The 27,590-nt window shown below is 37.3% G+C and overlaps 1 protein-coding gene across 1 annotated transcript in view; it reads right to left on the reverse strand.

The window, feature by feature from the left end:
- LOC126277970 (dynein beta chain, ciliary-like) overlaps positions 1 to 27,590 on the reverse strand; it is a 694,172-nt gene that overhangs the window by 629,761 nt on the left and 36,821 nt on the right. The window contains exon 5 of the mRNA XM_049977623.1: positions 7,493 to 7,593. Coding sequence (XP_049833580.1) covers positions 7,493 to 7,593 — 101 coding nt within the window. The remainder of the gene's footprint in view (positions 1 to 7,492; positions 7,594 to 27,590) is intronic.

A 27,590-nucleotide genomic window follows, 5' to 3' on the forward strand; every position in this document is an offset into this window, starting at 1 on the left:
GTTTCACCAGGCAATGCCTGTCAACTACTCTTTGTGTATGAGAAATAGGTTGGAAACTTTCCTCATGTTAGCACGTTGTAGGTGTTACCACTAGTGCCAACCCTGTGTGAATGCTCTGAAAAGCTAATCATTTGCATATCACAACATGTTCTTCCTGTCGGTTAAATTTTGCGTCTGTAGCACGTCATCTTCGTGGTGTAGCAATTTTAATGGCCATTAGTGTATTATTTGCTTAAATAGGGCTCAAACAGGCAATATAACCACCCTGTAACAAGTTTGGAATCCAACCTCCACTTCTTAACATAAAGGTCCAAAAATCTCATTATGTATGGGGATTTTAATATTAATTTCCTGAAAGGATCAAAGCAAAAAACTGATCTTTTGAACCAGCTGTTAACTTTTAATTTAAAGCTTAAAATGAAACTAGCAACATAGATAATGGCAACATCAGTATCAACCATCAAAGGAAGTAAATACAACACACAAACTTTCAATGCAGGCTTTGGGGATCACAATACATAAATAATTTCTGTAAAACTAAAAAAATCATTGACAGCTTTCAAAACAGTCTGGATCAGCTGTTGTTAGAAGAACAACATACAAATTTCTTTCTGCACTTCCTAACAAGGGAAAATATGGGAAGAAATTTACAACATTTTATGCACAAATGAAAAGTTTGATGCTTTCAGTAACATCATCTGCTAACACATTGAGCCATATTCCCCCTCCCCAACCTCCCCCCAAAAAAGAAAGAAAATAATGCACAAAAATAAAAAAGTAATTCCATCACACCAGAAATACTGATACCACTTAAGAAAAATGAGGTTTCTCTATGAAGTATCACAGCAAACAGAAAAAGTGGCAAATTTTGATGCTTATTTTAGGAGATGTAAACATATCCTGAACAAAGTCATTAAAATGCCTAAGAAACTGAAAAGCAAGAATTTGTAAAAAGTGCCCCAAACAAAATGAAGGCTATATGGAAAATAGCAAAAAAGAAAACAGGAAAACAATGTAAAGAACACCACGGTACTGACCTACTGGAAAATGCAACTAAAATATCAGACCCGAGAAAGCAGCAAATAAATTTAACTCCTACTTTACAGATACAGCAGAAAATCTTACAAAATGCATTCACTAAATGCTAAGAAAGAACAAGTTGCAATCAGTTTCAATATGTCTTTTTATATCCAATGGATGAAAAAGATGTATCAAATGTTATTAGAGGGTCAAAACCATTTTGTCATATGACATTGATAACATTGCTGATGGTATTTTAAAGAAATGGTCAGCAGAACAGCAAAACCCTTAGCAGATGTTAGTAATTCCTCACTGGCTACTGGGATTTTCCTGAGCAGTTGAAAATACCAAATAGCCTCCATTTATAAAGGGTCAAAGAACAGAAGTAAAAGAATTCTGGACTTATCTCTCTAATGTCTGGCTTTACTAAGGTATTACAAAAAAACTTTATAACAGACTGGTTCATTTTATACAAGAAAATAACCTATTCTCAAAATCAAAGCACGGTTTCCATAAATATAGGTCCATCTTTGATTTTGTAAATGAAGCCCTGACCTCACTAGACCATAAGCAACACTTATCTGCTGTATTTTTGGACCTCACTAAAGCTTTTGATGTCATAAACCATAAAGTACTACTCTTGAAACTGGAATATATAGGCTTCAGGGGACTGGGATGGAAGTGGATACAACCAACAGACAACAAATAGCGGAACTTAGTATCAAGAAGGAAACAACATACATATGTATCAGTCAGCTAAACAGAATATTAAATGTGGTGTGCCCTAAGATTCCATTCTAGGTCCAATCTTGTTCCTGCTGTTTATGAATGACTTACAGTCAGCAATCCCTTCCCAGACATGTATAAAATTTGTGAATGACACCAACATTCTGATAAAAAGGAAGATTGTAGCTGAACTGGAGAATGAAATAAAAGCATGCATTTTACACAGCACTGATTGGTTCTCCAAAAACAGTATTTTCATAAATGCAAAAAAGACAGTAACTATGCATTTACATACAACAAAATGGACACACCCCTTGAGCCTTATGATAATGTTATCTAGTGAACAATTATAAAACTGTAAACAGCACTAAATTTCATGAAATATGGATCCAAGTAAACCAAAAGTTGGACAAACATGTAATCTTCATCAACATGAAATTAGGTGCCACTTGCTATTGCCTGAAAATTCTTACTGGCTACATGACACAAGAAATGATAAATATATATTATGCACAGATGGAATCACAACTGACATATGGCATAGTTTTTTGGGCAACTTTACAAATTCTTCCACTACCAACCTATAAATTCTTCCTCTACCTTGCTTGTATATTTAGGGAGCTACATGTTTCATCAAGAAAATAACTGACAATGAAGACCAGCTAGTGCAAAAAAATGAAACAGTACATAAGTACAACACACAACAGAAAATGGAATGCAAAAACAAAACTTAAACAAGATGGATCTCTGCTAGTATAGGAAAAACTTTACAGCACATTACCACATCACATTACCACATCACATTACCACATCACATTTAAAGAAAAAAAAGTTTATTAAGAAATTTTTAAAATGGCTCTAAAATGTATCCTTGAAATAAACTGCATTATAATATTGATGAATATATAAATCTTATATAATCTGTAAATACTTTCTAATCTTTAAGTTTGTCTCTTTTGTGCAAATGCAAAAGCTGTAAACTATAGGCATGAAGATGCCATAAAAGCTGTAAATATGATCCTGCTTTTTAAATGAATAAGATTATTATTGTTAATTTGTAAGAAGAGTACCATGATTTAATGCAAATTTGTTTCCTTTAACAAAATTAATTAATTAATTGTAAGCTATAATCAATACAATGAAGCAAAATGGTAAAAAGCTCCTCTTGCTTTTAACTACAAAGCTGTTATAAGTTCTCGAGAAGAGCATGAAAACAATAATCTGTATGTATACATTTGCTTACAGTTTTATGTATGTAAACTTATTTATATTGCAGTAAATATATGAGGGTGGTTTGAAAAGTTCTCAGAATCACCACGAGAAGTCAGTGCTAGCGCAACGAGTTGTTCACGTGATATTCATTGGACTGTTACTTGTAAACATGTACTACATCAGTGCTCTTGGAAGAGAGCTGTAATGGTGACATGGCTCTGTTGTTGCTCCACATAGTGATTTGTGAAGATGGAAAAAAATTGAGATTCGAGCAGTGATTAAGTACTCTGTAAGAAAGATATGAAAGTAAAGGACATTCATGCCAATTTCCAGAATACACTGGAGACTCTGCTCCTTCATATTCAACTGTTGCAAAGTGAACAAATGAATTTAAATTTGGTCAGGAGAGCTTAGATGATGATCCACACAGTGGTCGGCCAAGATGTGTCACTACTCCAAAAATCATTGCAAATGTGCACAAAATGGTCGTGGAGGATTGTCGATTGAAAGTGGGTGAAATTGCTCATGCTTGCCAGATATCATCTGGAAGGCTATATCACATTTTAACTGAAGAATTAGAAATGACAAAAATTATCTGCAAGATGGGTGCCGTGACTCTTTGCGCTGGATCAAAAACATGCCCCATCACCTTGGTAAAATTACACAAACTAATGTATGAATTGTTGCCACACCTGCCTTATTCACTTGATATGGCTCTGACTGAATTCCATCTCTTCCAAAAATTGAACATTTTTCTTTGTGGACAAAGATTCACTTCAAAGAAATGATAGCCAGAATTGACAACTATTTTTCAGGCTTGGAGAAACTCATTTTTGAGATGGGATCAAAGCACTGGAACACCACTGGGCCCAGTGCATTAATCTACAAGGAGACTACATTGCAAAATAAAAAATAATTCAGTGATGAAAGTACTTTTTTTCTATTCTGTTCCAAAAACTTTTCAAACCATCCTTCTACATTTCATAATCATCACATTAATTCATGTTGTCCAATCTCATCGTCTTACAAAAATTGACTAGTGAAATGGACCAATAAAATAATCAATCAATCATAAAATTCTCACGGAGTTGCATCTTATAATTTGCCAACAAATCTTCGCAGACAACTGACAAGAGGCAAATTCTGTCCTAGATTTAGACCATAAATACTGTGGCTGGCAAGAAAAAACATGACAATGGAACTACATGCAATAAAACTATTTGCATTGTTAAAAACTTTTATTATTTTGCAGTTGTGCCTATGCCTTTTTTCTTTGCTACATTATTTTTAACTATTGTAGAATTATAATTTTTGTTATTACTATCACCTATGCAATTATTTTTTATTTTTCCTTTAAATTATCTACCCTTTTGTAATACTAAGCACAGTAATTATCTCTGTTCCTTGATTATGTCACTCGCATACCTTCCTGGCCATCATTGTTCTTCATTCCTGATTATAAATATTACAACTAGTGTCATACAGCAAACAATTTTTTTAACTGAATTATTGTTTTGTATGCTAATCTTGTAGTAGTTAAATTCATCTTCCTCTGCTGCATAATCAACTACAAATTACATTTTATCCTTTCTATCACTGTTTCAAGACAGTGGTAAATTGTTCACACTTGACAGTATCTTAATAGTATGTCCACATGAGAATACTGATTCTCTGTTCCATAAATACTTACTTTACCCCCAGTGAAACCCCCCGTCAACCTTTCAGGAGCCTCCATACCCTACCTGACTCCTTTCATCTACTACATTCCCCAAAATGCCTTCCCAATGCCCCATAAACTCCAGACCTCAAACAAAATCAGCACACTCTTGTCAAACCTATCCAGTAAAAACCTCAACTCCACAGACATTTCAGTCACCTTTCTTCTCTCCAGATACAAAAAAAAAGCACCTGTTCATATCAGCCCAACAAACCAACACTACCTCCATTCTGATAGCACACTAAAAACTCTGTTCCCCACACTACCCCTGCTTGTAGTGCAGTGATCAGCAAACCCTTGCCCAGTATGCCAAAAGGTCTTACAATGGCCTTCACAGGAAAGCACTACCTTCCAAACCTAGTCACTGGACATATCTCCTGTGCCATAACTATACTTGCTCCTTATTCTACAAACACCTGTACAAACCAATACACACCAGACTGGAATGTCTTAATCGTACCCTTCACCAGGGCTTTAACTAGCTACTATCATGCCTGGAAATTATTAACATCCTATCCACAATGCTTTCCATATTTCCCAAAGGAGTATTTGACAAATCATCCAACCTCTGAAATATCCCTGTCCTTCCTAATGTCACACCTGCTCCCAATCACTTTTCACATCATTAAATGACAGGCCATCTGTGAAAGCAGTTATGTACAAGTTCTGGTGTAACTTTTGCACATCTTTTATATATACATGACCAACAACTAACTGCCAATCCAGATGAAGTGCCAGTGCCAAACTGTGATCAAGAAAAAAGATGAACTTCCAGTAGCAAAACATGTTGTGAGCACAACATGGCTAATTTCAATGTCTGCTCTGCAATGTATATCCTCTGTATCTAACCCCCCCTCCCACCTCCAGCTACTCCTCCTCCTCCTCCTCCTCCTCCACCACCACCACCATCAGCTTCTCTGGTGGATTATGTAGACAGAAGTCTTCCTTGAAATACAAGATTTGATCCTGTAATCCTCCTTGTCTCAATTTCTATTAAGACTCTGTCCTACATCCACATCTAACTGTGTCCACATTCCCTGTGCACCCCCCTCCCCCCCTCCCCACAGAAACTTTATTTTAACTTATATTCTCCTCTCCACAATTTCCTCTTCCTCACATATCCACTTCTGTAGATAACTCATGTTAGTTTTGAAAGCAGGACTTACTAAGCTGACTGATAATATTCATACCTGTCAGCAACTGTCTTCTTTCCTATTAGGGATTCTTATATTTTTCTTAATGACTGTGGGTCTTTACCCTGCCATGTATATTCCGCATACTAGGTGGAACAGTTTTGTTGTGACTGGTTTTCCCAAGGAGTTTGACAATTTTAAGGATTTTGCTTTACTCCAATTGTCTTTGTTTCAATTATGTCTTTCCATATGCTGTCAAATTCTTCTTGCAGTGTAATGTTCTCCATTTCATCTTCATCCATTTCTTCTCCGCCTATAAATTTCTTGTACATTTCAGGCTACTCTTCTTTGCTTCGCACTGGCACCCTGTCTCAGCTCTTGATATCCATAGCTCTACTACTCTCTTCTTCACAGGTGACCCCCCCCCCCCCCCCCCTCCTCTGTTTGCAGCATCTAACTTTCTTAAAATTATGGTGGTTTCTACAGGTTTGCATTATTCTTCTATCATTCCTGGATTGCCATTTTGCAGCTTCCGTCAACCTCGTTCTTTTAGATTCCTGTTTCTCTCTTGGCTTTTTTTGTTTCCTACATTTTTATATATATTCTCATTTCGTCAATTCAATGTAATATCTTGGTTGTTATCGAAGGATGCCTACTGGGCATTTTGCCAAGTTGTTTCTCTGCTGCCTTCAGTATTTCATCTCTCAAATTTAATATTCTCTCAATGTAAAGTATTATTTTAGCTTGGCTGACAACATTTTTGAATATTTGTGGTATTGTCTGTAGTGAAATTCTTTAACTCATCTGTGACAGGCTTTCATGCTGTGTTACATTTGCCATTTTCTTCTTGATGAGATTGATTCTGTTCACTCTGTCACAATCTACCCTGAACTCCATGCACAATTTAATATCCTGCTGAATTTTAAAAATTGTTGAGGCACTTCCTTTAGTCATTTTTTTTCTGCAAGGATATTTTTGATTTCTACCTGTTAAACAGGTGAATTAAATATTCATCACCCCATCTCAGTCAAGCCATTTTATCTCTTCATCTCCCAGTCAGTGACATAATTTGTTTATCTCTTCCAAAATGGCTCTGAGCACTATGGGACTCAACATCTGAGGTCATCAGTCCCCTAGAACTTAGAACTACTTAAACCTAACTAACCTAAGGACATCATACACATCCATGTCTGAGGCAGGATTCGAACCTGCGACCATAGCGTGTTTATCTCTTCCCTTACTTGTGTTCTACCTCTCTCTCTCCCTCTCTCTCCCCTCCCCCCTCTCATATCTATTGGTGTCACAGCTCACAGTTAAATCTGAACATCTGTAATTAATTTGTATTATTCTGCTTTTTGTAAACAAACATAAACTGTTAGTTCTTCTGCTACAGCCATTACTTTCTTCACTATTTCTGTCATAACAACTTCTAAGTGTTGGGTTCCATACTAAAGGTATGACGTAACCTGTCTGCCACAATGAACATAATGTAAAATAGAAAGAAAGTCTAGCTAAAATGTAGGAGGCCTAATAGTCCTCATCTTTCCAGCATTAATAAATAAATCTGTTAAAGAGAAAGGTGAAAAAGGCATTTAACTAGAGCTTTTCAATGTTTTTAACTAAGCCTTACAGTGTTAAAAAACTTGACTATTTGTTCATTTCACTGTAAATACAAATTCCTTACCTGCATATAAGTGTTGCCTGTAATCCTTCAAACACAAGGTCATCCACAAATTCAACATATGGCTCCCATTTCTCAGCTCTCCTCTGTTGCAGGAACAATTCCTGTATTAAAAAGCCATAGTCAGTGATCTTAAATTTTTGGACACATGTCACACACAAATCTGATGATAAATTCAGTTTCAATACATTAAAAAAGAAATTTAAATAAAATGATGAGTGTACAAATTTATCTGATTTTTAAAAAGTAATAAAGTAATGGAAATATGGAAGGTTATCATAATGGTTATTATGAGTGACAATAAGAAACATCATTGTTGTTACTAGTTCCACTATCATTTTTCAAAGAGCAGATTAGAAACAGTTAACTGAATCCTTAATGCAGAGTGCCTCAGTGTTATCACTTTTCCAATTAGTCTTTTTTAACTGCAATACCACTGAGTGCTACATACATGCCAGATATATTGAAATTGTAAGTAATCATTTGCATAAGCTACTTCACACAAGTTTAAATGCACTGCTGGTATTCTGCTTGTCTGTTTAAATAAATAAATAAAATTATACATGAATAAGAAATTGAATACATGGCTGTACTCTACAAATTCCATAAATTAACTAAGTTAATAGAAGCAGTGTTCAAATGCACTAAGGAATAGGATTATTTTTTAAAAATGAAGAGGCTGATATCAACTACAAATTATACCATATGATGCAGTTCTGAATTAGTAGTTCACAGTACATGTTTACAGATGAATTACGTGATATACTTGGTGTAATGGGATAACATTTCTTTAACTTTTTCTAGTTAATGTAAGCATTACTGTTAGTTTTGATTTTTCACAAAGACATAAACATAATATTTCTCAAGCAAAGTTTGCTATGTCATCATTTATTTGAACACAGTAGGAAAGTGAGATTTTTTAAATTGTTTTACAGTGAAATTTTTTCTTATACAATCTGTTAAATTTGCAACAAGTGATTTACAAATTTTGGAAGTTTTAGAGATTTAGTTAAAAAAATAATACCCAGAAATTTATTATTTGAAAAGCAATTATTTCATTGTAAGATTAATAATATTTACAGCTTTCTGGTTGAGCAGCATCATCTACACACTAACTTCAGCATATGTTTCTTTTCAGGCTGATGAACGACTAAAGCTGGGGCATCCAAAGCACATCCCAGGTGTAAAGCTTTCTACTCTCACATAATCAGAGCCTGACAATTGAGTGGCTCCTTACCTAACTATTCACAAAAGCAAATCTATCAACTGTGTCATATTTTCATTGTTGTGCTTCCACTCATGGACCTGCACATTTTGCAGTTCACATGAAGAGCACTGCTGTCATATCAATCATCAGAACGGAAGGTTCAAAACTTTCATATTTTACTATCAGATTAAACACTATCCTATGGCTATAATATCAATGGGTCGCAGTTGGAATTTGATAACTCCTACAAATACCTGAGTGTAACACATTGTAGGGATATGAAATGTAATGATCACACAGGCTCAGTCATGGGTAAGGCAAGTGGTAACTTCCATTAATTGGTGGAATGCTGGGAAAATGTCATCAATATACAAAGAAGATTGCATACAAATCACTTCTGTCACCCATCTTATTCTTTAAGTGTGTGGGACTCACACAAATGGTCACAGGTTTATTCAGCCCATGGAAGAGTGTCACAGAGATGCTGAAGAAATTAAACTGGCAGACTCTTGAAGACAGACAAACTATCTTGAGAAAGCCTACTTACAAGAGTTCAGGAACCGGCTTTAAATGAAGGCACTGGAATGATGCAATGTACTACAACCCCTACTTATTGTTCAAATCAGGACAAGTTTATGTTAATTATAGCACAAACAGAAGCATTTAAATGTCATTTTTCCCATGCTCAATACTTGAATGAAATGGGAAGAAACTCTAATTACTGGTAATGGGATGTACCATTTGCCATGTGCTTCATAATGGTTTGGAGAGTATAGATATAGATCTAGATGTGGATCTGACACTGTTACATTTAGTTCAACTGTAAAATGACTTTCTGACCACCCTGTATTTTCTAGTATAATATTTTTTAAACTAAATATGTGTTTTATATAATTTTATCAAGAGCATTCCAGTTCAATAAAATCTTAAACATCAAATTTCACTGTATATCTTTGTGAATAAATGTAATTTTTTTTAGAATTTTTAGGAGTTGCAAATATTGTGTACAACATATTTCATCATAAATTTGCATTTATCATATTTTACACTTATTATAGCACATACTATAACTAACATGTTGTACTACATTTTGTCTTCTCTCTGAACTGGAGTGTGTATTTTCTGCATTTATCATAATTTAACACTATTTTCGAAATTTTTAGTGACTATAACCTCAAAAAATGCAGTAAATTATACCTAGTCTCTCAGGTTTTTGTGTGTCTCATCATCATCATCATCATCATCATCATTATCATCATTTAAGACTGATTATTCCTTTCAGCGTTCAGTCTGGAGCATAGTCCCTCCCTATTTCCGTGCTAACATTGGTGCCTCTTCTGATGTTAAGCCTATTACTTCAAAATCATTCTTAACCGAATCCAGGTACCGTCTCCTTCGTCTGCCCTGATTCCTCCTACCCTCTTCTGCTGAAGCCATGAGTGTGTCTTAATAGAAATATTGTTTTGTGTGTCGATTGCTTCAGTTTTTAAGGAAAACAGGTAATACTTTCAGCTTAACCAATCCAGAAATTAAAAGAGAATCAGACAGTTTAAAGTTATTTGTTTACTGTTCTGTAAAAAATTGCACCAACCCCGATGAAGCCCCACTGCAAATGCTGCTTTTGGATGTGGGATGAGTTCATTGATATTTATAAAAGGCTGGAAATCCTCAACTACTCTGGTACTATATCCTCTATACGGAGTACAGGATTTCATGTCCATTTTACTATGAGTGGTGAGTCAGTGATAGGACTAAGTACCTTGCATAGCAGAAACAGGAATCAGACAGACTCAGTGTGTACATCTATCTCTCTAACAACAAATTTGAGGCACAGTCTTCCACTGAAACCGAACTGAGCCAGAGAGACTTACTTCACCTGTTGAGAAATGTGCTGACTCCTGTGTAAAAGAGAGATAAACGCAAAAGGGCAGATTATACTACTTGTTGGCTGTTCAAATATATGGTAAATAATGGTAGCCTATTGGGAAAAGGCATCCAGGGATGGGTAGGAACACCAGGTGCACTCAGTGTGAACACCTGGGTGCGTAATTCTTAATCATATTGAAGAGTCTGTTCCAGCAACCACTAATGGAACAGCTTGCAACCAACTGCTGATTATATGTGAGTGCTGATTGTGACACACACTGATAAAAATGGTGTCTGTCATCTGAGCTCCAAGGTCATACTTGAATCATTCCAGTGACTGCCAAAGGAGGTTGAGAAGCCACCCTTGCCCATGAAGTTTCAATAAAGCTCACAAATTGCTGCTTTGTCCCCAGAATTGATCAAGGCCTCTGATTTTTTTCATGTTCAACTAATTACCATTAACATATGTGAGTATAATTGTATTTCCATAAAAGAGAAAGGTTAGTCCTCAGTTTTTAAAGAATATAGCATCAGATCTAGTTTTATGTCTGTAATTGATTTCCTAATTTATTTTGACTATTCTTAGTTAGTATCTTTCATTATATGGTGAAATCAGCAGTTGTTTTGTAACTTAAATACTATTGTTGACATAAACATAAATTATGTACTAATTATAAACATTAGGAGGAACAGCTAACAGTATTCTGAAAGGTTCTATTAGGCTCTATTCGAAAACATGTTAACAAAGCTGGCTCTAATTCCAAAATAATTAATAATTTGTCCAAGTTATTGTTCGCATAATGATATTTGTTAATTTCATGATTTAGATAAATGACTCAGCTTAAACCTTGTAGTGAAGAAACCGTTAAAAGGAACGAATTTTTCATTGTATTCAGTTAATTTAATGAGTAATGTTTTAATTATAATTTCTGTAAATTTGACTTCAAACAATATGTAGTTTCGGCACCTATTATTGTCTGGATTTATAAGGGCCCGATTTTTGGTCCCAAGTCAGTCAGTCAATGGACGAGTTTCAGACGAGGAACCTGTTTCGGTTAGAACAACAACAATGCTTCAACTTAACTGTGAAATAAGTGTTACGCAAGTAGGCCGTGTATTAAAATAATGACAGTGTCTGCTCCATACGTGCCTTCCTATTCTCCAAGAACTATCAACTATGTGGTTATGTTTTCTACTGCTCGTAGGTGTTCAACAGTAAACTGCTGTAGCAGTATGTGGATGTTCACCTGCAACCTATTAATGAGGCTTATTGAAAGTTAAACATTAGTGCACTGGCTGTATTAGCTATGTATATGGGGGACTGTGGAAAGTAAAAGACTGTGAAACGCAAATGTGCACCTGTCGGGTACATCATTTACAGTAGACAGTACTGCACTTCCATCCCCTATTTTTTCAGCCAGTACATCAACACCGAGGACAACAAACAAAGAAATAAAGCAGGGAGTGTCATCACAAGACTTGAAGCAGAGTCTTCAAAGGTCCTGTGACAAGCTAGGCAGTGACTTCCCAGGATTGCATCATAGGATTGTGAACTGTAGGATCCACCTAAATGGGTCAGATGTGCATTACACTGAATCTGCTACACGGGTAGTTGTCTGCATATGGGGTATTCACAAGGTTTTTTTTAGATTAAGCAACTCTCTGTCCAGTCCAGAATGATGACACCTGTACGATCCAGAAGTATAAGTGTAAGTGATATAACCGAGAGTGCTGGTGGACAGTGCATGGCAGAGAATGGAAACGTGAAGCCGCCAGGTGAAGGAGCTGCTGGAAGTATCACTAACAATAAACAAACAGGACAGATGAACAAGTAGGGGATGGCAGACACTACAACCGACCAGACACAACACAAGGCAAGAAGCAATAACTGAGGTGGTAAACATGGTGAGACAACAATGGAGGAAGACTTCAAACAATGTACCTCAACACATACACTTCAGACAATGTATCTCAACATACAAAACTGAAACACAGAACAGCTGAGATGCACAAGCAAATTAGGGCAAGTACCACACTGCCAGGGTAGTGCCACCTACATACATGACTGTGGGAAATGCAATTAGCCGTGAATTTCACATGGTATGGAGAGTGGTTAACTCACAAGGCAGGGCTCGTGGCACAGGCACATTCCAGAGCACAGAGTCCCGTAGGGGGTATCTAGGTCCATACCCTCTGGCATGCATTCAACTTCTACGCTTTCTGACACAAAAGTAAGGACTGAAAGAATGCCCACTACAAGTGAGAGTAGTTAACTGCCAAAACATTCACAACAAAGTGAGAGTCTGAAGTGCTCCTAAAAAGCAATGGAGTTCATATAACACTAGGTACAGAAAGCCGGTTAAAACACAAAATTTATAGTAGTGAGGTTTCCAGTAAAAATTAATGCATATATCAAAAAGTAAGGCTGATGGCAAATGGAGCCAGCCACTGTGGCTGAGCGGCTCTAGATGCTTCAGTCCAGAACTGCGCTGCTACTACAGTCACAGGTTCAAATCCTGACTTGGGCATGGATGTGTGTGACGTCCTTAGGTTAGCTAAGTTTAAGTAATTCTAAGTCAAGGGGACTGATCACCTCAGATGTTGAATCCATAGTGCTTAGAGCCATTTGAACCAATTTTGGAAAATGGAGGTGGCATATTTGTTATAGTAGGCAACAAACTCAAATCACTCCAAGACAGATTTTGACGCTCCATGTAAGGAATTTAGACAAGACTCAGAATCAAGAGTGGGCAAAGACTTGTAACTGGGTCCTTCTATTGACTGCCTGATTCATTTGTGCATGTAATTAAAACTTTAGAGAAGATCTAAGCTTGCTAGTATGTCAGTTTTTGAATCATACTGTCATCACTTGAGGTGACTTTAATCATCCTACAATCAATTGGTATGATTATGGGTGGTAAATAATTGGTCTGATAAGCCACCCTATGAGATGTATCTAAATAACTTCTCTTAATGTAGAACAGATAGTCTAGAAGGCCACTCAAGAAACAAATATACTGGATCTAATGGTGACATGTAGACTTGACCCTCTTTAAGGATATCCACATTGAAACTGGTACCAGTGGTCATGAGGCATTTGTAGCAACAGTGATTGTCAAAATATAAAGGGCAACTGAAACATGTAGAAGGATTTATATGTTTACTGGTATCAATGACCATGAGGCATTTGTAGCAACAGTGATTATCAAAATATAAAGGGCAACTGAAACATGTAGAAGGATTTACATGTTCAGCACTTGTGTCATATCTTGATGAGGAACTTGAAACATGTAGCGCCGGACAAGAGCACAGAGAAGAACTCTGGCTCAGGTACAGAAGAAGAGTGACCATGCTCTTGTCACCAGTAGAACACTTAAAGATGGGAGGGACCACTCTTGGTATACAGTCACTGCAAAGTCGCTTATAAAGAAATTGTGACTAATGTGTAATAGGCATGAAACAAAACATTGGGCTATAGACAAGAAAAGGCTGACTGAAGGGCACTGCACTCCCACAAGGGCAATGAATGCAGCCTTCTACAATTAGCACAGCAGTATATTACTAAAAGATTTCTAAGAAATGCCAAAGAAACTCTGGTCACATCTTAAGACTGTTGGTGGTATTAAAGTTAGTGTTCAGACACCTGCAGACAATATATGAACCAAAATTTGGGATACCAAATTAAAAGTAAAAATGCTGAACTCAGTTTTCAAATGTTTTCTTACAAAGGAAAATCCAGGAGTATTGTATCAATCTAATCCTCACACCACTACAAATATATATATTACTGCCAGTGATGTTGATAAACAATTGAAATAACTAAAACTAAATGAACCTCCCCCAGCACCCCCTATTACATTCTGTATAAAACTTACATAGAAGTTAGCACCTTTTTTAACCATAATATATTGTGGGTACCTTGAACAAAAACTGGTTGGTAGTTGGACAAAACGCAGGTCGCATCAATCTACAAGAAGGGAAGCAAATGGAACCCACAAAACTACTGTCCAGTAGTCTTAACGTCCATTTATTCCAGAATCTAGAATATATTCTGAGCACAAAAGGAACAATGTATCTCTAATACACTGACCTCCTCCATGCCAACGAGCATGAATTTTGAACACTGATCGTGTGAAATCTAACTCAAGCTATTTTCACATGCCACTCTGAAAGCAATATCAATGCCATTCTGAAAGCCATAGACCAAGACAGCCATAAACACAGATAGATACAGGTTTTCCTGACTTCAGAAAGTCATTTGACTCAGTACGACATATATGGTTATAACAAAAAATACAGTCATGTGGGGTACCAATCAAACTCTGTGACTGGATTGAGGACTTGGTATGTAGGACAATGCATGTTATCTTGGCTGGAAGTCATTGACAGATGCAGAAGTAATTTCATAGCATGTTGGAACCCTTGCTATTCATGTTGTACATTAAGGACACTGCAGACAATCCAAATAGGAGATATTGAACATATACAAAGATGTGCAGCATTTTTCTGACCCATGGCAGTGTGTCATGGAGATGACGATGATGATGATGATGATGATGATGATGATGATGATGATGATGAAGAAGAAATTGAACTGACTGATTCTTGAAGAAAGCCACAAACCATCCTGGGAATGCCTACTTATTCAGGAACCAATTTTATGTGATGAATCTAGGAATATACTCCAATCACTTATGTGTCACTCCAATAGAAATCACAAGGACAACATTAGACAAATTACATTGTGCATGCAGGCATTTCAACAACTACTCTTCCTTTGTTCCATGTGTGAATGGAACAGGAAGAAGCCCTAATACATACCACTACATATACTCCACAGTGGGTTGCAAAGTATTGATGTAAACGTAAATGTAGATATATTTGCTCATTAAGAGGATAATTTTAGTGATGAAGCAGACAAATTAATGGGGTTCCACAGTACACTTTAAACCCGGAGCTAAACTAGTCATCTCTTGCTCCTTCATTTGTTGGTCTCACATTAATTTAGCAAGCAAACAAGTTATCAAAGCAAGTGTGCTAACAAAGAATCACTTTTTTTTATGCAAGATGGATCCCACATTTCCTTTCAACTTGTTACAAACAGAAACCTATGATTAGGAAAACTAGGAGTGGTGGCTTTCATTTATTTTTACTACTACCATCTGTTCTAGGAGCTGTGTCTGCCAAGGACCCCATTTGTCTCTAACTTATAAGTGGTTCTTGTGGCTCAAAGTGTGCTGCATTTATTCTACATTTGAAACTGACAGACACAAAATTGCTATCAAAGTGCAAAAATTAGCAGTCACTTTAATTTACTATTATTAGTATTAAAATAAGTAAATACAACAGTTGGTCATTTTGATTATCACCTGGAAAAATAAAGTGCACCTCTAACAGTAAAGTAAAATAGCACAGACCAACAATCCAACTTTATTATGCATTTCTAATCATTAGTGGCTATAGCTCGTCAGTGAAGTAAGGTGAAGCTGTACTGAACATGGAAGTGCTATAAGACATAAAGCTACATCAAATGAACTTAATAAAACAGGATAAAAATACTGAATGCAGATGAATCAACCAAAATCTAAGCACAGTAAGAACATTATAATATAATTTAATGGCAACTCCAAGTTAAAAAATCAACAATATTAGGAAAAGAATAGATTGCTACTCCCCCTAAAGATGGCCCACCAAGACACAGACAGGCACAACAAGAAGACTATTACACATACCTTTTCGTAAAAGCCTTCTTCAGCAAGGAATACACACACACACACACACACACACACACACACACACACACACACACACACACGTATATACAATGCAAGCAAGCACACCTAATGCACACAACAGTTACCACTAGCAGCTCTGACCAGAATGCGGCTGTCATGTGAATAGCAATCTTGGGTGGGAGAGTGCAGTCTGGCAGGGAGTGCAGGGGCGACGGTCTGACAAGACTGTCAGGTAAAAGACTGGGGAGGGGGGGGGGGGGGTTGGAAATGGAGAGGACCAAGGTAGGGAAAAGGACAGATGGGTGCACTGGCAGAATTCGCCACACAATAAAGGTGAGGGATTTGAGAAGGGAACAGTTGATAGGACAGAGGGAGCAGAAACTGTTGGCTGGTAGATGTAGGGACAGTAGGTTACCACAGATTGAGACCAAGATAATTTTGCGAGTGGTGAATGAGTTGTAGGGGTAACTCCCTTCTGCACCTTCCAGAAATGTTGGTGATGGAGGGGACGATCCACATGGCCCAGGTTGTGAAGCAGCCACCAAAATGAAGAATGTTAAGTGCCTGTTGTGCCACAACATGGTCTACTTTGCTCTTGGTCACAGTCCGCTGGTGGCTGTTTGTTCTGGTGCACAAATAGTTGATAGTCACACCAACACAAAAAGCTAGGCAATGGTTGCAGCATTACTGGTTTAAGACATGGCTACTTTCATAAGGTGGACTGGGCAGCCATTGCAGCTGGGTCTTCCACAAAGATAAAATCCCTATGGCAAGGGTTTGGGATTGGGAATGGCACAGGGATGGACTAGGATGTTGTGGAGGTCGGGTTGTGATAGAACACCTATTTAGGAGGGATGGGAAGGATCTTGGTTAGGATGTCTGCCATATCAAGACATTACGATAGATAATTAAAGCCTTGATGAAGGTTGTGGTTTAGCTGTTCCAGTCCATCGTGGTACTGTGTGACAAATAGGGCAATCTTTTGTAGTTGGCTCTTGGGGGTGAAGGGGGGATTGGGGAAATGGAACAGGAAATCTGTTTGCAGACTAGATCTGGGGGATTGTGGCTGTCTCTGATGGCTATGGTGGGCTTTCAGTATGCTGAGAAAGAGAGTTCTTATCACCGCAGATACGCCATCCCCAGGTGGCCAGGCTCTATGGGAGGGATTTTTTTTTTCTTGTGAAAGGCTTAGCAGCTGTCAAATGTGTGTTTAATGTGGACAGAGATATGGTGGCACGCTGGGTTGAGGAGGAGCAGGTGAAGCAGATGGAAGGGAAGCAGTTGAGATTGTGAAGGAATGAGGATACGGTGTTTTGGCCCTGAGCCCAGGTCATAAAGACATCATCAATGAACCTGAATCAGACCAGGAGTTTGGGATTTTTGGAGGCTAGGAAGGTTTTCTCTAGCTGGTCCATAAAGAGTTTGGAATTGGAGGGTGCCATGTGGGTTTGTTTGTTACCTTCCCTTCAAAGGAAAAGTAGTTATGTGTTAGGATAAAGTTGGTTGTGTTTGTGAGGAATGAGGTAGTATGTAGAATCTATAACATAACCATGACAACCTAATGCAGTGTGTACATGACAACAAGAGAAATTCAGTTCAACAGATTGTTATGGTGAGTAATGCCTGGTGGCTGGTATACATGAACTTAAGTAATTTTATTGATCTGAAGATGGCTTATAAATGAGCTGAAACTAGGAGTTTTAGTGACATTGACCTAGGGTTTTTATCCACAATTTTTAACATAACAAATTGCCTGATTTCCAATTTGACAATGTCAAATAACAACGAAAACCTTAAGTATAACCTGAGAAGATTAATCCATGACCATAACACAAGAAATGGTGTACAGTTAACATGCCATATGCTAAGGTGGGAAAGACACATAATTTACAAATATCTTGGTCTTGTTCACTTCAACAAATTATCTACAAGTGTCTACACAATGCCAACATATAAATTTCAAGTTATTATTGCAAATTGGGTGAAACATGAAAGACTTTACTCTTTTCAATAATCCCAGTTGTTTGTGACATAAGACCTGCATTTCTTATGTGAATGGGCTGAAATAAACATCATAATGTAATATATTCATGCTTGGCATTGACTGGTAGACAGACACATTTAAATGTACTTTTAAAGTCTGCCACTCAATACCTCTCTGTGGAGAGAGTTGCAAACTATCTTAGTTCACATTGTTGTTACTCTATACCAGATTATCCATTGTTTGATTTAGCCTAGAGGTTTTCTCTTCCATCCTACAACTCAGTGCTGTTCTATTTTTTATTGTTCTCTGTCACATATCATTACTCAGTGTCCATTCTCTTCTTTCGATGTTTCCTGGTCACTTCGTGAACTGCTTGGTCTTCATGCATCCACAGAGCACTCTATGAGTTAGTGGTGTCCAATCTAGCATGTAACAACTGTCCCTTCCCACACACAACACATGGGAACATGCACGCATGGACTGTAAATCAAGTGACCTGTGCTGCATGTTCTGACTGCCAAATTAAATATTCCTGGAACTTCAAACTGATCCCACCGACTTCCTTCACCCATAATATAGCTACCCACCAGTCTACACTGCACATAATTATTTTTCTTGTTTATTTTTACATCTACTAGGTTTTTATTTCATCCCATTTTCAGATCAATCTTATTTTGTTTTAATCTCAGTTTCTGATTATACTTCATTTAGTAACATCCCTATTTTTACTGTACTTCATCTGTTTTCATCTTTTGTGAGTTTTTAAGCTATTGCCGTATAGTTTTTGTGTCCTTCTGTGGAACGTTTCACCTTCCATTGGTACAAATACATGAAAAGTTTACATATCAATAGCCAAAACATAGTCCCACATAATGTCCTGTCCTTGCATTGGCACCTTGCTCATGGAATCTCTCCATATGGCCTGATCATCAAATTAAGTCTCTGGCTGCCACCCATCCTTCCACAATGACCTCTGTCGAAGTTCAGTCATTCCACAGTCTTAACAAACCTATAGTCAAGCTGGCATACGAAAATCCCTGAAGTTGCACTTGGCTGGGTGTAGCAGTTTTGCATGCCTACCTCAACCAATCACATAATTCAATTTTGTGGATGTCTCTATAGAAACACCTCATTATTATTTCAGTCATATGGATGACTACTGCTTTTGCCTGTAGCAATTAGTAGTACACAGCTTAAAGCTGGCAACAGAGCACCTAGCTCTCAGGAATTTTTTTATGTTAACTCAACTATAGTCCTGCAAAACCATATTAAATCAAGCTCAAGACTTCTTGCAGTACCTCTGCTCCATTCATAACATCTGTCCGCTATACAGCCCTAAATTCTTGTATCCTATCTCCCAGATTGATATACCTGCACTCTAGAAACTAGACCAGCATGCACAATTCCACCTCAAAAAATTATCCAGTTTATTCATCCACATCCCCTAATAGCCACTAAAATGTCCCTTACAGACATACAACTGTCACACTCTCAGTAACTCACTCCTGCCAACATGCAGAACCCAGAGCCTAAACGGATCTGCAACCTAGTTATGAACCTGTCCTCCAAAAGTATCAGCCCCATCGAAATAGACGTTTCCAATGGCCTCACCATATGCTCCACTCCCAAATGCAATCATGCCAGGCTTGTTAAAGAATTTCTCTCCTTCTCCCAGTTTCCACAGTGGAAATAGTTTTTAGCCAACAACCCTACCAATCAGACATGACCCAAAACCAATACTGAACTTTGCCTTACTCAGTTCACACTTTCAGATGACTTTGGTCCACTCACACTACCCCTGAATCATCCCTGGTCCTCCAGGTCAAAATCATTGCTGTTATTCTCTTAATTGTATTTGTATCTTATTCCTGATTTTCTGTAATCTAATTTTTTATAAATTTTCATGCAGTTGCAGAGTAGTGCTATTCTCATGTAATTCTATAATTCCTAATGTCAAAACTTGTCTTACCGTAATTCCCTAAATCCCCCAATATGCAAACCAACCTCACATTCAAAATGGAAAGCAAGCCACCTCTCAAAACCTGAACCTCCTACCTACTAACAAAAAATCCATCACTGTGATTATGAATTGCAGGGGTTAGCTGGCTAGGGAGCTTGCCAGCTGTTAGATATGTCCACCCACAGACTGTGTAACAAATGCAAAATTTTTAGGAATGAATACTGATTCTCACGTGAAGTGGTGTCAACACACATAAATACTTGCAAACTCAATGTCACCAGCATGCACAATTTTTTTATGGCTATGGTTGCAATTACAGTGTCTTTTGCAATTTCCATCTCTTTTCTATAAATTTTCTGGCTGTAATTTTGGCATCTATAGCTGGTCCTCCAGATCAAACGCATTGCTGTTATTCTCTTAATTCTATCTGTATCTTATTCCTGATTTTCTGTAATATAATTTTTTTATAAATTTTCATGCAGTTGTAGAGTAACGCTATTTTTCTATAATTCTCACAGAACACCTTGTTGCGCTTCTTTAAAACTAAAAATAAACTCCACTCGAACAGGCCTTGAAGATCCAATGTTACCAACTGACCGCCACGTCATCCTCAATCTGCAGACATCACTGGATGTGGGTATGGTGGGGCATGTAGTCAGTACATGGCTCTCCCGGGCGTTGTCAGCTTTCGTGACCATAGCTGCTACTTCCCGATCAAGTTGTTCCTCAATTGGCCTCACAAGGGCTGACTGTCCCCTGCTTGCCAACAGAGCTTGGCAGACCGCACAGTCACCCATCCAAGTACTAGCCAAGCCCAACAGTGCTTAACTTCGGTGTCTGACAGGAACTGGTTTTATCACTGTAGCAAGGCCACTGGCACTAGGTGCAGTAATTGCCCTTTTCCCATCATCAAGCACCTTTCTGTATGTCCATATGACATTAATTTATACAGTCACTGAATTCTGCTAAGTCCCACAGCTTTGACCATTGTCACTGTGATGACATCTACTCCAGAAGCTTTGCAATTTTTCATTTCTGTTACAGCTTTCTATACATTCAACATCTCAGATCTTCACTTTCTATTTCCACTATTATGATGTTATTTCTTTCATCTCCTTCTATCCCATCACTTGTATTTGTTTCATCCTGTACTTCATACAGTTAGGCTCATATGTTTAAAGGTTTGTTCAAAACACTTGGGTTTTTAACGCACCATATGAGTACATTTATAAGTCAGTTATGCACATCAAAAATAACGTTGATAATGACTGTACAAATTATGTCAGTACATTTACAAATCAGTTGTACACATCAAGAGTAACACTGATGATGACAGCACTAACTGGTCTGTCCATGACCATGGAAGAAGATCTAGACTGAACTTATATAAACCAAGAAAGAGCAAATATAAACTCAGAACAGCATTTCCTCCCAAATAATAAAACTGCACAATAAATTGTTAAAGGAGATTAAAGGGATTACTAAAACAAACTAATTTAAAAAGTATCTGTTAAGCGTTATATCTGATATGTTGAATTAGACAACACAGAATAGTGTTTCTTATAGAAGTGAGAAATGTGACACAATTTAGCTGCCAACAGCAAAAGAGATCTGAAAAGTATCTTGCACAAGCAAGGCTGTCAGTGTCGTGGCAAACCCTGCCTGCCTAACGAGTCCAGCTGAAGCAGTGCTAAAACAGAGAGAAGGATCAGATATAGAAGTAAGTGTCAACAGGAAACCGTTTGTAACAATACCAGCAACAGCAGCAATAAAAGACATAGAACCAATGTCTACAGAGGCAAAGGAAATGGTCATAACATGTACATATACACAAGCAACAACAACAGCAATAGATGACTCAGGAGCAACTCCACCAGAAGAAAAGGAAACAACAGCAAGTGAAATGCACAATATAGCAAGCAGCCTTAGCCTCATATTAATTTGCTTATTTCTACAGTAGACTCTGCTTGAAAGGTGGTGGTTCATCTATTTATATGATGAGAGGTATTTCATTTAAAGACAGAAATGACCTTACTGCATTAAGTGTTTTGAATTCTCAGCTATTGAACTAACAGAACACAGCATGTCACAAAAATTAATGGCAATTTATGTGTACTGATCACTGAGTGGTGATGTGGATATTTTTTTCTCAAAATTAAATCAGACACTAGCTAAAGTATCTTGGCCAAAAACAAGCACAGTCATCTGTGGGGACCTCAGTGTCAATACAATGAAGTCAGATGATGTCAGTCAGCCATGCCTGTTTAAATGTTTTGTACAGTTATGGCATGAGTTCACCACTTGTAAACTGTCCTAATATAGTAACCAATCAATCTTCTATGTTGATAGACCCTGTAGCAACAGATACAGACAGGAAAAAATGCTGTATACATGTTCAAGATCTAAGCTTATCAGATTATTTGTGTCAGATATTAAAAGCAAATTTTTGTGTAGAAAATCCCCCTAAATAAAAAGTAAACAAAAGACTCTTTTCAAAGTCAAACCTGCGTGAATTTTCACCCTAGATACAATACAAAGGACGGGAGGAAGTCATTGCAGAAACAAATGTGAACAAAATGTTTAATAGTTTCATGTCCATTTTATACTAAAATTTGAGCAAGTACACCGAAACTTTGCGTACCATTGCAACATCAGAAAAAGATATGTGGATAACCAGAGGTATCAAACAACCCTCTGAAACTCTTACATATCTCACTTCATTCAAAATAGACAGACTGACCCAGCCTTTTAGGAATTTAATAAAAAAAATTACAAGAGAATCTACAGAAAGGTACTACTAGCTGCTAAAAAACTCACAAACCATAAAATACTACTGCAGGCAGAAAACAAAAGCAAAGCAGCCTGGGATATTATCAAACAGGAAACAGCAAACACAGGGCACAAACCTAAGATTTCACAAATTAAGAACAAGAATAGACGAAGGAACCACCCAAAAGAAATAGCTAACTTTGTAAATGTGTACTTCAACAGCATTGCTAAGAAATTACAACAGTACTTTCCATTCACATATGTCTTAACCACCCAGAACTGTCCACCAAACTCAATGGCACTTTAACCAGCAAATGAGAAAGAAGTCACACAAGTTATACATCAACTAAAAAATAAAAAATCAACTGGTCTAGATGAAATCCCAGCTTGTGTCCTTAAAGAATGTGCAAATTCTGTAATAGCTCCATTAACAAAAACAATCAATGAATCATTCAAATCTGGCTGTTTTCCCGAGCACCTAAAACCAGCGAAAGTAGGCATTTGATACAGTGGACCACATAATTTTATCACATAAATTAGAGTTGCTAGGAATAAGAGATGTGGTTAAGAAGTGGTTTAAGTCGTGCCTCGAAAATCGGATGCAGCATACTTAGACTTCACATACTTCAGAAGGATTTCTAGTAAAGCACTTCTCAGATCCAAAAAATATTAAACTAGGCATCCCACAAGGTAGTATATTAGGCCCAACCCTTTTTCTTATTTGCATTAATGATTTTCGGCAGAATATCAGATGTGGGGAAAAAATACTATTTGCTGATGACAGAAACATAGGGATCACAGCGAAAACTCCAAGACAGCTGACAGAAAAGGCAAATGCAGCCCTCAAAGATGTTCACAAGTGGCCACTGAAAAATAAAGTAACTTTTAACATAAAGAAAACTAATTGCTGTACTTCCAGTTGAAAAAAAGACACAATGATGGTAAATTAACAATTAATGATGATATAATAGAATGTGTTATGGATACCAAACTTTTGGGGTTGAAGGTAGATTGTCAGTTGAAATTGACAGAACATGTAAAAGCTTTAAAAAAGGTACTACCCACAGCTATATGAATACTTGCACAAGTGTGCAATATTTCATGCCTCAAAATGACATATTTTGGATACATACATTCAATCCTCAGTTATGAAATTGTGTTTTGGGGAAAAAGTGATAGGAATATTCAGTTTGTCTTCAACGAACAGAAAAGAGCAATAATAAGAAATAAATACTAACAAAGAGATAGAGGGGCTGGCCAGTACTTACCTCAGCTCAGTACAGCCGATAGATACACAAAAAACAAATCCAAATGGATTCTCCCACCCAACACCAGTCCCTCTGAACTGCGGAGATGGGAACTTGCACTCCAGCACATCCTTTCACCCCGCCATCCCCCTGGACTGAACCTACGTTAACCAACCTCACTCCCATTCACTCTTCAGTCTCCTCCTCTTTCCCTTTCCTCTTTAGCCATTCATGCATCTTTTCATCCTACATCTTTATACTATATACCTCTTTACTTCTGTATGCATCCTCTTTGGTTTGAAGCTGGCACAGTACCTACAGTAGAATATCTTTGGCTTCCCTCTGACAACCATGCCTCCATCCTTGCTACCCTCCTTGTTTTCCTTTCCCTGTTGCTTCATAACCTGGGTTGTGAGTAACTAAATCCACTTTCCTTTCTTCCCGTTCTTTCCCCTCTCTCCACCCTGATGAAGGAACTTTTATTCCGAAAGCTAGGAACTTAAATTTTCGGTTGTTTTTTGTGTATCTATCGGCTGTACTGAGCTGAGGTAAGTACTGGCCAGCCCCTCTATCTCTTTGTTAGTATTTGTTTCACATCTTTATATAAGATTTTCCAATAATAAGAAATAGCAGCTATGTGGCAAATTGTACTGATTTATTTAAAAAACTAGAAATTCTGACTGTCCCGTGTGGATACATTTTCCAGACTGTAATGTATGTTAGGAAAAATATTTACCTGTATGCTGCAAACAGCTCAATACAAGACTATGAAACTAGATCCGGCCACTGCTTATACCTAAACAGGAAAAACAAGTCCAAAACACAGAACAGTATGCTACATAACTGGCCTAAAACTGTACAACAGGCTGCCACAGGAAATAAAAGATGTAAATGAACATCACCTCTTTAGCCAAATGCTAAAAACATATTCAATATGTAAAAGTTGTTATAAAGAAAATGAGAATTTAGACTAATTGTAGATAGCTATTTAATAGACACAAATAACACAAAGGCCTATCTAAAGTGAGATTATAAGGCATAATTATAAATATTGTAAGGATTGACCTGTAAAAATGGTAAGAATTGATTTGTAAACATTGTAGGAACCCATGTGTGTTTTGGTTTATAAGACACAATTGATGACATCTATACAATTTGTATTGTTATACAGATGAATAAACATGTCAGTCAATGAATCGGGGGTTTGGTACAAATGTAACACAAATAAGTAGTAATAACAACAATAAAAAACCTATAATTTCACATAACACTTTCGCACTATATTTTTTTCCTTCTCTTTTCTGGAAATACCTAACACCAAAGCTAGCCATGTATAATATTACAACCTCAACCTCTTTCTGCGTTCAGCATGTCACTCATTATAGAAGGATGCTGACTCAGTTTTTCATGCTAGCAAATAGGAAGCTGCAGTACACATAAATGGTCCTGATGACAGCTAATAGCACTTGTAGTGCTATGAAACAACACCTCTACAGTGTGTTTGGTGAATGCAATGACTGGGAGTGTGAAGTCAATGAAAGGTATGAAATAACTCATTTATAACACATTGTCATACACTACATTTAAACTGAATGAGGTACCCTGTTTTAACTAGAGTGGCCTCGTATTTGGGAGTTTGGAGGCTCCAGTCTTCACCCAGCCATCCTGATTTATATTTTCCGTGGTTGCAATTCTACAAATTGTTGTACACTGAATGAGGTGCCCCTGTTTTAAAGAGAGTGCCCTTGTATTATATAATACACACTGATCTTGTCAAAAGCTGAGAAGTGATTCTTCTTAGTGTTGTAGCTCTCTGGAGCACTCTGGAATGCATTCTGTGTGAGTGTTGACCTCAGTGATTACATAACCACTTATCGCTCAGTGTTTAGAATCACGCAGTTGAGGATGCATGCTACTATAGAGACTACAGCATGCGTCCGGGATAATACCCAGGATCCGGACTTAGAAAATTTCTGATTGGTAGCAGCAGCCGAGAACCACTACGTGTACATTGCGGACCAGGGGCTCAAGGAAGCAATAGTTTTGTATATATAAGTAATGATTTTCTTAAGAAGGCATCAGTCTTCATGCATCTACTCGAGCAACAGCATTGGACCGCTCACACAGAAGATGCCACGTTATTATAGGAGGACAAGGATGCAACAGATGGCAACATTAGATAACAGACTTAGCGTATCTCCATCAACCGAGTAGCTAAGTGTGCTGCTATAGAGCCTACAGCATGCAGTAACCCTAATAGCATAAGTAGCTGAAACTAACCATTTCAGCAGATCATTGATGTGTTTCTTCCAATTCAATTTCTCATCAATGCATACACCCAGAAATTTTGAGTATTCTGCCTTAGCAACAGACTTCTGTTCACAGTATATCTTTATCAATGGTGTTATGCCATTTACTGTACAGAATTGTATAAATTACGTTTTCTCAAAATTTAGTGAGAGTCCATCTGCAGAGAACCACTTGATAATTTCCTGAAAGATATTATTTGCAATTTCCTCAGTTGATTCTTGATTCTTGGGTGTAATTACTATATTTGTACCATCATCAAAAAGAACTAGCTTTGCATCTTCATGAATATATAGTGACAAGTCATTAATATATACTAAGAACAGTAAGGGACACAAGACTCAACACTATGGGGCACCATTCTTGATATCTCCTCAGACAGAGGACTCTGCTGGTTTTTGCAGACTATCTGTACTCTTAATTTCAACCTTCTGCATTCTTCCAGTGGAGTATGGATTAAACCATTTGTACACTGTCCCACTCATACCTCATACTTAAGCTTATCTAGTAGAAATTCATGATTCACACAATCACAAGCCTTTGAGAGAACACAAAATATCCTAATGGGTGATGTTCGGTTATTCAATGTGTTTCATATTTGATCAGTGAAAGCATATATATAGCATTTTCTGTTGAAAAGCCTTTCTGAAAACCAAATTGACATTTTGTTAGTACTTCATTTTTACAAATATGTGATGCTACTCTTGATTACATTACTTTTTCAAGAATTTTGGTTAAAGCTTTCAAAGGTGAGATTGGGCGGTAGTTGTTAGAATCACATCTATCCCCTTTTTTATGCAATGGTTTAACAATAGCATATTTCAATCTATCTGGAAAAACGCCGTTTCAGTGAGGTACTACATATGTGGCTGAGAATCCTACTTATTTGTAGGGAACAAGCTTTTAGTACTCTGTTGTTAATGCCATCAATTCCATGTGAGCTTTCACTTTTGAGTGAAATTATTATTTTCCTAATTGCAGTAGGAGAGGTGGGTTGAACTTAAATTTTATCAAATTGCAAAGGTA

The sequence above is a fragment of the Schistocerca gregaria genome, chromosome 6 (genome assembly GCF_023897955.1).
Source record: "Schistocerca gregaria isolate iqSchGreg1 chromosome 6, iqSchGreg1.2, whole genome shotgun sequence".
NCBI classification, from domain to species: Eukaryota; Metazoa; Arthropoda; class Insecta; order Orthoptera; family Acrididae; genus Schistocerca; species Schistocerca gregaria.